At 53.5% G+C, this 11,294-nt stretch overlaps 1 protein-coding gene across 1 annotated transcript; it reads left to right on the top strand.

The window, feature by feature from the left end:
- The first annotated feature begins 14 nt into the window (after positions 1 to 14).
- SEBOX (SEBOX homeobox) lies at positions 15 to 2,321 on the top strand. Its single transcript, XM_073315344.2, has 3 exons — positions 15 to 342; positions 1,014 to 1,201; positions 1,352 to 2,321. The coding sequence occupies exons 1-3, from the start codon at positions 207 to 209 to the stop codon at positions 1,784 to 1,786; spliced, it is 759 nt and encodes a 252-aa protein (XP_073171445.1). The 5' UTR covers positions 15 to 206; the 3' UTR covers positions 1,787 to 2,321.
- The last annotated feature ends 8,973 nt before the right edge of the window (positions 2,322 to 11,294 follow it).

The raw sequence follows: 11,294 nt of genomic DNA, 5'->3' as shown, positions 1-11,294 counted from the left end.
GCTGGGGGGGCTGGGCTGGGATCCCCCCGACGGGCGCGGCTGGGCTGGGGCGGGCAGCCCGCGGGTGTCAGACGGCGGCGGGATCAAAGCCCTGGGCGGTCCCAGACCCCTGGGAGCTGCTGGCCGGGGAGGGGGAGCGGAGCAGGGGATAAAAGGCCCGGGGAGCCGCCGGGCGGCCGCGCTGAGCCGCAGCCCCCGGCAGGAGAATGAGCGGGGCGGGACCCGCACCCGGCCCGCGCCGCTTCCTCAGCCCGCGGCTCTTCTTCCCCGACGGAGACTCCGGCCGCTGCCCGCCGCCCGCCCGGGGCACCCCCCTGGCCCGCCGGCCCGAGCCCCGAGCAGGTCGGTGCGGAGGGCGCCGGGGGATCCCGGGGGCGCGGGCCGGGGCAGCTGGGGCGGGGGATCCCGGGGGCGCGGGCCGGGGCAGCTGGGGCGGGGGATCCCGGGGGCGCGGGCCGGGGCAGCTGGGGCGGGGGATCCCGGGAGCGCGGGCCGGGGCAGCTGGGGCGGGGGATCCCGGGAGCGCGGGCCGGGGCAGCTGGGGCGGGGATCCCGGGAGCGCGGGCCGGGGCAGCTGGGGCGGGGGATCCCGGGGGCGCGGGCCGGGGCAGCTGGGGCGGGGGATCCCGGGGGCGCGGGCCGGGGCAGCTGGGGCGGGGATCCCGGGGGCGCGGGCCGGGGCAGCTGGGGCGGGGGATCCCGGGGGCGCGGGCCGGGGCAGCTGGGGCGGGGGATCCCGGGGGCGCGGGCCGGGGCAGCTGGGGCGGGGGATCCCGGGGGCGCGGGCCGGGGCAGCTGGGGCGGGGGATCCCGGGGGCGCGGGCCGGGGCAGCTGGGGCGGGGGATCCCGGGAGCGCGGGCCGGGGCAGCTGGGGCGGGGATCCCGGGGGCGCGGGCCGGGGCAGCTGGGGCGGGGATCCCGGGGGCGCGGGCCGGGTGCCGGGGAGGCTCCCGGGGGCCGGGGTTGCGAGCGGCGCTGGGGGCTGAGCTCTCCCCGTCTCCCCTGCCCGCAGGGAGCCGCCCGGAGCCGGAGCGGGGCGCGGGGGGCTGCCCGGCGGGGCCCCGGAGGAGGAAGCGAACCACGTTCAGCCGGGGGCAGCTGTGCGAGCTGGAGCGGGTGTTCGCCGCGCTGCCCTACCCCGACATCGGCACCCGCGAGCGCCTGGCCGAGCTCACCCAGCTGCCTGAGGCCAAGATCCAGGTGAGCCGGCGCGGGGCGGGGGAGCCCTTGGTGCCCCGCCGTGTCCCGCGGGCTGGGAGGTCGCGGGGCGCCGCCATGGGGCTGGGGTGGGCGGCAGCGGGGCTCTGCGGCCCGGGGCAGGGGAGTCCCTCACAGCCCTTCTCTCCCCAGGTCTGGTTCCAGAACCGCCGCGCACGGAGGATCAAGAGCGGGAAGCTGGAGCGGCCGCGCTGCGGGAGGGCTCTGGCCAGTAAACCGCCCCCCTCCTGCCCCCCACCGCCCCAGGGCAGCTGCCTCCTGCCCCAGTGCCCAGGGGCCAGAAGCCAACAGGTGCCCGAGCTCCGGTGCCCGGGCCCAGCGCTGCCCAGCCTGGGCTCTGCCTTCCAGGGGCAGCTCCTGTGGGAGGACAGCTGCCAGCCCCGCTGCGGCCAGGGGGGAGCCCAGTGGTCACTGGCCAGCCCCAGCCAGGCGGGGGTGCAGGGAGCAGAGCCCAGGGCTGGTGAGGGGCTCCCCTACTGGGACATGTTCCCTGCACAGACCTCCCTCGGGTACATCTCAGACCTCATCTACAACGCGGCCATCGTCACCAACCTGGGTGAGCCCTAGGCGTGAGCCCGGCCGAGGCGGGTGCTGCAGGGGGCAACCATCAGGCCTGGCACCTTGAGCTCCTCTGAAGTTTGGTACTGAGCAGCTGGCACCAGGCACTGCTGGGCTCTGTGCTGGGCAAGGCATTCGGACCTGCAGTGCCAGCTGGAAACTGCTGCCCATGGCCATGGGGGCAAACCCAGCTAGCGAGGCCAGGCTGCCATGGGAGGAGCAGCTGCCAACTTGGAAACAGCCCTTAGCTGTGTCAGCTCCCTGCTGCTAGGCTCCCAACCCCCACTCCATCTAACCACTAGGAACTGGAACAAACACTAGCCTGAATGGCAGCTGGGCCCTGGAGTCTCTGGGTTGCCACAGGACATGGAGGGTTAAGTGTCTGAACCCCTGCGGTGGTACCTGGCTGAATTAATCTGGAGGGGGGCTCTGCTCCCAGGGTGTGCAGCGGGGTGACCTCTGGCTCTTGGCTTTCTTGGGTGTGTGCTTCCAAAGCAATTCCGTAACAATAATAAATGGGTGGCCATGCCCCCTCCCCAGCTTAGCACTGTAATTTTCATTAGATCGGAAGTATTATTGCACTGACTCCTTAAGATCTTTGCAATACCATCCAATATCCTAAATGCAGGTCTGTGCAGCGGGCTGGCAAAGTGGGGCTGCAGCCCGGTCCTGCATATCACAATCAGTGGTAATACCAACTAATCTTTCAAAAAAATACCTTAATCTCAGGCTGTATTTGCAAATGATTGTGGCCGGGCCCCCCCACAGAATTTATCTACATTACCTAATCCCGGCACCATGTAACATTTCCAGGTTACAAAATAGATTTGCACATATCAGAAATATTAAAGCGTGTTTTTAGAAGGGGCTTAGCAGACATCAGAACATTAATCAACATTGTTAGCTCCTGGCGTGCTGCCCACCTGCTAGCCCCTCCCTGGCCAAGCTGGGCCTCCGGGAGCTGCAGCGGAGGGGGGGCTCCCAGCACTGAGGAGATGGTGTCAAGGCTCAGGCCTGGCCAGTGGGGCAGGTAGTTCCCCATGCTCAGCAGTAAATCCAGCCAGCTGTGTGCGGAGCAGCCTGACCGGCAGGGTGCCCTGCCAGCCCCCGTCGCTGCAGCCCTGGCAGCAGTAGACCTTCCCCGCATGGGGACTTGGCCTGGGAGCCCCCTTCTCTTTGCCTGCCAGTAACTGCAGAGGGGAGCTTGGGGGGAGGGGCCACCGGAATCTCTCTTTGCTGCCATGGATCACTGCAGGGCCCTGCTGTGTCCGATCCCTGGGCACAGCGGCGGCTGTTTCTGCCAGCCCTCCCCATGGCTGCTGGCTCGCTCGGTGGCTGGGATTCTGCCCAGAGGAAGGGGATTCTGGGACAGGTTTTCAGCAGCTGGGTCCAGGCCTGAAAATTATCTACCCCAAACCCATCCCCCAGAGGGAGGCTGCTGGTCCGGTTAGAAAGGTGATGCAGAGGGGAATGTGGCACAGCCAGCCCCCACCCTCGCAACAGGCTAGTAGGGTTGGGCCTATGTGCCGGTTGAATTGCTGAGCCCCAAAGACAAGTATTCAAAAGCCACGAATCAGGCCCCCCCCCCCAAAGTCCCAATTTTTAAGATTGGCTTAAAAATCCTGATAGTTATCAAAATAAGGGAGGGTGGGAGGGGTGTCATCTTTGCTGTCGGGTTTCTGAGTCTTTGGGGAGCACTTGGGTCACATTTTCAAGCTTTGCACTCATGAGGGCCAGACACTCCACTTAGCTTTGTTTTAAATGAAAGCCAAGATTCTCCCTAATCACCAGATTCCAGGAGCTGGGGCCCTTACACGGAACAGCCAATGTTGCAAGCTGCTCTGCCAGACAACAGTACAGTAGTTGTGTCTCTCCTGCAGCAGTGGGTGGCATCACTGGTCTCTGGTGCAAATCAGGAAGCTGTATTTCTTACTGGGCTCAAGGTGTTTGTGGTGCTGGGGACACACAGAACCCTGGACTCACAGCTTGGCCGCTGAGGGCTAGGTCCTGCACTGTTGAAGTTGATGGGAATAACCCTGTGCCCTAAGAGAACGAGGAAGCGATTTCCAGGTATTCTTGTCTACACTGAACATCTCTGGCACTGTGTTTGCCCTATGTCGGGATCTTACAGGGGTTTCACGTCCCAGCTGCTTGGCACGTCACCTTTCAAAAGCTTAGTTTGTAATTTCAAAGCCCATCACATTCTCTGGCACAGGACCCAACTCTTAGGAATGGACTGATTTGGTACCTGTCCCCACCAAGTCACACTACTGAGGCCACTGTCCAGTCGTGGTGGCTTTCAAACATGTGGGTCTGGGAAGTCACAGCGTGAGGGAGGGAACTGCCTGCAGAGCTCCACTTACACTTCTAGGTGCTTTTTCAAAGCCAGGGGAATAAACCCCCAAAGATTCACCTGAAATAGAGGCCTCGTCCCCACATGCAACAGTGACTGTGGAGGGGGAACAGGGCTTAGAGGGGTCAGAGTTCAGTGTGCTCCTGGGACTTGTTCTTTGCCAAACACCAAGGGATGCTGGGACTTGCAGTCCCGTGAACATGGGACCTGCAAGCTCTAACAGCGCATGCTGGGTACAAGAAGGCCCATTTTCCTGAGGCTGGAAAATGAGGCTGGGTCAGGGAGGTGGTTAGGATTTGCTGGTATGTTCTCTGCCAAGGTGGTGACCAGGGCAGGGCAGGTTAGGCTCAGCTCGCCTCTTCTCTCTCCCAGGGGAAGGGGCTCAAGGAGTCTGGACAGGGCTGGGCAAGGGCCATTGTGGAGCCAGCCTTGCATAAAGAGCGGTGAATTACTGGGGTGGTTCGTCCCGCCCCTGCGAAGCGACTGTAGCTCAGGGAGTTTGTTTTTTCTCCTTGTGGATTGTCTCAGCTTACCCTGGGATGGGGGAGAATTGGGCTCAGCAGGAGAGCTAAACCGCTCCACCAGTGGAGAAACTGGGGCACCAGCTGCGTCTGATGCTAACAAGGTAAGTGCACCTCTGCAGTGGGACAGATGTAAGCAGGAGGATATCTCACCCTGAAGGCCGGTTTTACTTACAGTGGACTTAGGCAAAGAGGGAGTGAGAAGCTGGGTGAATCTTACCTAGACCAGTACAAGAGGGAGTCAAACTCCTATGAGATCCCACCCTGCAGCATTCACTCTGCCTCTGCACAGAAATAGGTCACACATGCCTTTTATTTTGTACAAGCAGGGCTCATTTGTCTTGACTGGACTGGGTGAGGATCCAAGCAGCTGGAGCACCCACAATCCCAACCAGAGAGATGCAAACAGCTGCCCAAGGAGTGCTTAGAGGCAAACACAGTGTTACCATCACCCCAGAGCCAGCATTTACAATGACAGCATTTGTTACTATTGCTGGGCATGGCAGACACCCACGGGCTTGGATTTTAACAAGCGTGCCCTTTCGCTGTTGATGGTTCCTGGTTCCTGGGGTTGAGGTCGCTCAGCTTGGTCCCCACTGTGGTGGTGGAATGGATTGACAAAGCAAGGGAGCAGCTAGTCTCTGTCCCTGCGGCACAGGTTGCGTTACCCCCCCCCCTCCACTGCCACGAAGAGAGCCCCCAGGCCTCCCGAGGTGCGGGGATCTCAGAGATTCCAAGGCCAGAAGGGACCATTGGGATCATGAAAGCTGACCCCCTGGATAGCACGGGCCAGAGAACTGCCCAAAATAATTCCGAGTGTGGAGCTGTTAGAAAAACATCAAGCCTTGAGTTAAAGATTGTCAGTGATGGAGACTCCCCTATGCCCCTTGGAGGGGACGCAAGGCCTGGGTTGGTTGATCACAGGATAACTATGAGCTGTCAGCGTGACACAGCTGTGAAAAAGGCTAATGCAGACCTAGGATTTATCAGGTGAGGTATTTCCAGTAGAGACAGAGAAGTGTTATTGTCATTATACAAGGCACTGGTGAGACCTCTTCTGGAACACTGTGTGCAATTCTGGCCTCCCATAGTTAAGAAAGATGAATTCAAACTGGAAGAGGTGCAGCAAAGGGCTTCTAGCATGATCTGGGGAATGGAAAACCTACTTTGAGAGGAGACTCAAGGAGCTTGGCTTGTTTAGCCTAACCAAACGAAGGCTGAGGGGAGATACGACTGCTCTCTATAAGTACAGCAGATGGATAAATACCAGGGAGGGAGAGGAGTTATCTAAGTTAAGTGCCAATGTGGACGCAAGAACACATGGATATAAACTGGCCATCAACAAATTTAGGCTTGAAATTAGACAAAGGTTTCTAACCATCAGAGTAGTAAAGTTCTGGAACAGCCTTCCAAGGGGAGTAGTGGGGGCAAAAACCCTAACTGGCTTCAAGTCTGAGCTTGATACGTTTATGGAGAGGGTGGTCTGATGGGACTGTTTACAATGGCATGTGGCCCATCTAGGAGTTCTAGTAGCAAATATCCCCAATGGCCAGAGATGGGACACTACATGGGGAGGGCTCCAAGTTACTACAGAGAATTCTTTCCCAGGTGTCTTGCTGACATGCTCAGGGTGAGAAAACCTGGATTTGTGCTGGAAATGGCCCACCTGTTGATCACTTTAGATAAGCTATTACCAGCAGGACAGTGGGGTGGGAGGAGGTATTGGTTCATGATTTCTGTGTGTATATAAAGTCTGCTGCAGTTTCCACGGTAAACATCTGATGAAGTGAGCTGTAGCTCACGAAAGCTCATGCTCAAATAAATTGGTTAGTCTCTAAGGTGCCACAAGTACTCCTTTTCTTTTTGCGAATACAGACTAACACGGCTGTTCCTCTGAAACAGGGTCTAAGTGTTCACCATACTTGAGGGTGGGAAGGAATTTTCACCCAGGTCAGGTTAGCAGAGACCCTGGGGGTGGGGGGATTTTACCTTCCTCTGTAGCATGGGGCACTGGTCACTTGCTGGTTTGAACTAGAGTAAATGTTGGATTCTCTGTAACTTGAACTCTTTAAATCATGATTTGACAATGACAGTAACTTGGTCAGGGGTCTGTTACAGGAGTGGGTGGGTGAGGTTCTGTGGCCTGTGATGTGCAGGTCAGACTAGATGATCGCGATGGTCCCTTCTCGCCTTAAAGTCTGAGTCTAAGTTGTTCCAATGGTTAATTACTCTCACAATTAAAAATGTACACCTTATTTCCAGTATGGATTTGTCTCACTTCAACTTCCAATGATTGGATCGGGTTAGAACTTTCTCTGTCAGATTGAAGAGCCCATTAATAAATATTTGTTCCCTATGTAGATACTTACAGACTGTGATCACCTCTTAACCTTCTCTTTGTTAATCTCAATAAATCGAGCTCTTTCAGTCTATCACTAAAAAGCAGGCTTTCTAATCCTTTAATCATTCTTGTGGCTCTTCTCTGACCCCTCTCCAATCTATCAACATCCTTCTCGCATTGCGGGCATCAGAACTGGACACAGGATTCCAGCAGCCGTTACACCAGTGCCATACAGAGGTAAAATAACCTCTCTGATCTTACTTAAGGTTCCCCTGTTTGTACATCCCAGGATCTCATTAGCTCCTTTAGTCTCAGCATCACAGTGGGAGCTCACGTTCAGCTGAGTATCCACCATGACCCCCACGACTCCCAAATCCTTTCGAGAGTCACTGCTCTTGGGATAGAGTCCCCCAGCCCATAAGGATGGCCCACAGTGTTTGTTCCCACATGTGTAAATTTACATTTAGCCTCATTAAAATACACAGTTTGCTTGCGCCCAGTTTACCAAGCGATCTAGATCATTCTGAATCAGTGACTTGTCGTCTTCGTTATTTACCACTCCCCCATGTGACTCTGGGGTTTCACCCAGACCAGTATGGGGTTGTGTCTCTGCCTGCCCTGTAACCCCGGGTGCATCTGTGCTGTGCAGGTTTGACTCAGAGCCCTGACACCAGCAGCATGTTCACAGCACAGTGGCCTCGGTCATTCCTTGCAGGGCGACACCAACAGCCCTTCGTGTTCGGAGTCGTCCCAAAATGGCTCCATTGCAGCATCTGGTCCCTCTCGCTGGACCCAACCGAAGTTAAATTTGCTGCCTCCAATGAGACAAAGGGCCCTCCAGCCTGGTGGTTCCGCTGAAGATCCACACTTCACTTCAGTGGCCAGCCCTGGGATGGCTTTGTAATAACACAAGAACAAAGTTATTAACAAAGAAGGTAGGTTTAAGAGAGAAGAATAGAAGACACAGGTTGGTTACAAGTAAAACACACTTTCTAGTGACTAAAACTGAATGTTAGCAATTTACAATCTTTGTCTAAGCAGGTTTCTCACCACAGTGAATTCCCAGACACTGTAAGCCCCTTGGCTGAAGGATCCCCCTTTCTCAGATTGAGAGCTTTGGCCTCTTGTGCCCCCACCGTGATAGATGCCAAAATGGCTTCGTTTCTGCTTATATTTTTCAAAATCTATCCTCTGTTTCAAGAGCAAGGAAGGCTTCCTGGGGGTGCAGGCGCCACCCCAATCATGACAGTTAATCATTCTCTCTTCCCGCCCCCTCCTTTATCTTGATGGCTTTGTTTACCTTTTATGAAGATGTATTTTTAGTTGTCCTCTGAGGTTTTACTTGTCTCAATTCACATTGGAGAGACAGGAAAATAGGTGAAACAACATTCCTTAGTCTAGGACAGGCCAATGAGTCAGACCAATGATCCATCTAGCCCAGTAGCCTGTGTCTGACAGTGGCCAGTGCCAGATGCTTCAGATGGAAGGAGCAGAACAGGGCAATTTTGAGGGATCCTTTCCGTGCTCTCCAGACCTAGCGCCTAGCAGTTTAGGGGCACACAGTTTAGGGGGTTGTGTCCCTGCCCATTTTGGCTAATGGCCATTAATAGACTGATCCTTCATGAACTTATCTAATTCTTATACTTTTGGCCTTCACAACATCCCCTGGCAATGAGTTCCACAGGTTGATTGTGCGTTGTGGGAAGAAGTACTTCCTTTTGTTTTAAACCTGCTGCCTGTTAATTTCATTGGGTGATCCTGGTTCTTGTGTTATGTAAAGGAGTAAATAACACATCCTTATTCACTTTCTCCACACCAGTCATGATTTTATACACCTCTATCACATTCCCTCCCCCGTTAGTCATCTCTTTTCTAAGATGAACATTCCTAGTCTTTTTAATCTCTCCTCATTTGGAAGTTGTTCCATACCCCAGCGTGACGCAGCAGGGAGTGGGGGAGTGTTGACCTGGGAATGTGGCAGGGGAGTTTCACTGGGGATGGGATACCTGAGAGCCCGTAACCTGAGCCAGGAGGGGGTGGGGGGAGGTAACACCTCTGCCTGGGAAACTGGACAAAGGCTGCAGGAGAGAGCCTGCTGGGGGGGTTTTGTTTTCAGTTTGGTGCTGGGTGGTGGAACGCAGGGAACCCCAGGGCTGCGGTCTAAGTTCCCTGTGCCCCAGAAGGATTTGACTGAGGGGTCCTGGTTGTACCCACAAGCTCTATTTTAGACTGTGTTCCTATTGTCCAATAAACCTTCTGGTTTACTGGCTGGCTGAGAGTCACGGTGAATCCCAGGAAGAGGGGTGCAGGCCCCGGACTCCCCCACACTCCGTGACACCTAGTCATTTGTGTTGCCCTGCTCTGTCCATTTGCCAATTAATGTAACTTGAGAGGGGGCAACCAGAACTGCATGGATTATTTACGGTGTGGGAGTACCACAGATTTATATAGTGGCATTGTGATATTTTGTTTTATTATCTATTCCTTTCCTAATGGTTTCTAACATTGTTTGCTTTTGTGTCTGCTGCTGCACCTTGACAAGATGTTTTCAGAGAACTATCCCCAATGAATCCAAGATCTTTCTTAAGTGGTAATAGGTAATTTAAACCCCATTTTATATGCATAGTTGGGACGAATTTTTCTAATGTGCATTACTTTGCATTTATCAACATGGAATTTCATCTGCCATTTTGTGGCCCAGTCACCCAGTTTAGTTAGATCCCTTTGTATCTCTTCACAGTCTGCTTTGGACTTAACAATCTTGAGTAGTTTAGTGTCATCTGCAAATGTTTCCAACTCACTGTTCACCCAGTTTTCCACATCACTTACAAATGTGCTGACAAGCCCTGGTCCCAGCGTAGATTCATGGGGATCCCATGATTTACCTTTTTCCATTGTGAAAACTAAGCATTTATTCCTACTCTTTCTTTCCTATTTTTGAACCAGTTACTGATCCATGAGAGGTCTTTCCCTCTTGTCCAATCACTGTTTAGTTTGCTTAAGAGCCTTTGGTGAGGGACCTTGTCAAAGGTTTTCTGAAAGTCCATGTACATTATTACCTTTAGCAGCCAAATATTGTTTGATGAGATTAGTTAGTTTGACAGCATCTGTTTTCCATAAACCCATGATGATTTGTATTAATTACATTACCTTCCTTTAATTCTTGATTAATCAAGTCCTGTATCACCGGCTCCATTATCTTTCCTGGGATCAGTGTCAGGCTGACAGGCCTATAACGACCCAGGTCATTCCGCTTGCCTTTTTTTAAAATTGGCACAATATTAGCTTGCTTCCAGTCTCCTGGAACTTCCCCAGTGCTCCAGGACTTACTGAGAACCAGCATTTAGTGGTCCAGGAATCTCTTTAAAAATCTTGGTTGCAAGTTATCTGAGCCTGCTGATTTAAAAATGCCTAACTTCACTAGCTTCTGTTAACATCCTCCAGAGACACTAGTGGACTGGAATTATCACCATATGATGAGACTGTATAATCTGTCCTCCTTAAATACAGAACAGAAATATTTATTGAACACTTCTGCCTTTTCTGATTACTGATGATTCTACCATTTCCAGCTAGTAATGGACCAATACCATTGTCACGATTGCTTTTGTTCCTAATATATTTTTAAAACTCCTTCTTAATTCTGCTGGCTATAGATTTCCTCGTGTCCATTTGCTTCCATTATACATTTTCTACAATTCCCAACTTGTGACTTGTCCCTATCCACTCCCGCCTTTCTTTCATTTGTTACACATTTATTTTTTATAGCTGCCTTCCTTTCCCCGCTAAACAAAGTCAGTTTAATAAGTACATCCTTCTTCCTTGCTTGCATCTTTTTGGGCATCTAGTAAGGTGTTCTTAAATGTTTCCCAATTATCACTTACATTTTTCTGCTTAAATCATCCCTCCCAGCTTATTTGGCTCAATTGTTTTTGGCTTTGTGAAACTGGCCTTATTAAAGTAGCACATGTATCTATATTACTGGTCTAGACTTTATTTGGACTGCACATAAGTCATAATCACTTGTACCTAAGCTATCATTAATTTTTAGTTCTGTGGTCAGTTTCTCTATTAGACTTCATCTTAACCGATAAAGAATTCCCTGTATTGGCTGCAACACCTTTTGAGTTAGGAAATTTCCCAGTATGGGAGGAACAGTGTGGGATGAGGTGACCTCATTCTCCTGGGGAGCAGCTGTCTGCATGGGGGAGAAAATACACCACCATGAGCACAGGGCCTGGGTCAGGCACCCACTGCTTCAGTCAAGAGCAGGCAGTGCTCATGCCCTGTATAAACTCTGCT

Source organism: Lepidochelys kempii, chromosome 17 (genome assembly GCF_965140285.1).
Source record: "Lepidochelys kempii isolate rLepKem1 chromosome 17, rLepKem1.hap1, whole genome shotgun sequence".
Classification (NCBI taxonomy): domain Eukaryota; kingdom Metazoa; phylum Chordata; order Testudines; family Cheloniidae; genus Lepidochelys; species Lepidochelys kempii.
Note: the sequence above shows the minus strand (reverse complement) of the source record. Positions and strands in the feature narration are given on the sequence as shown.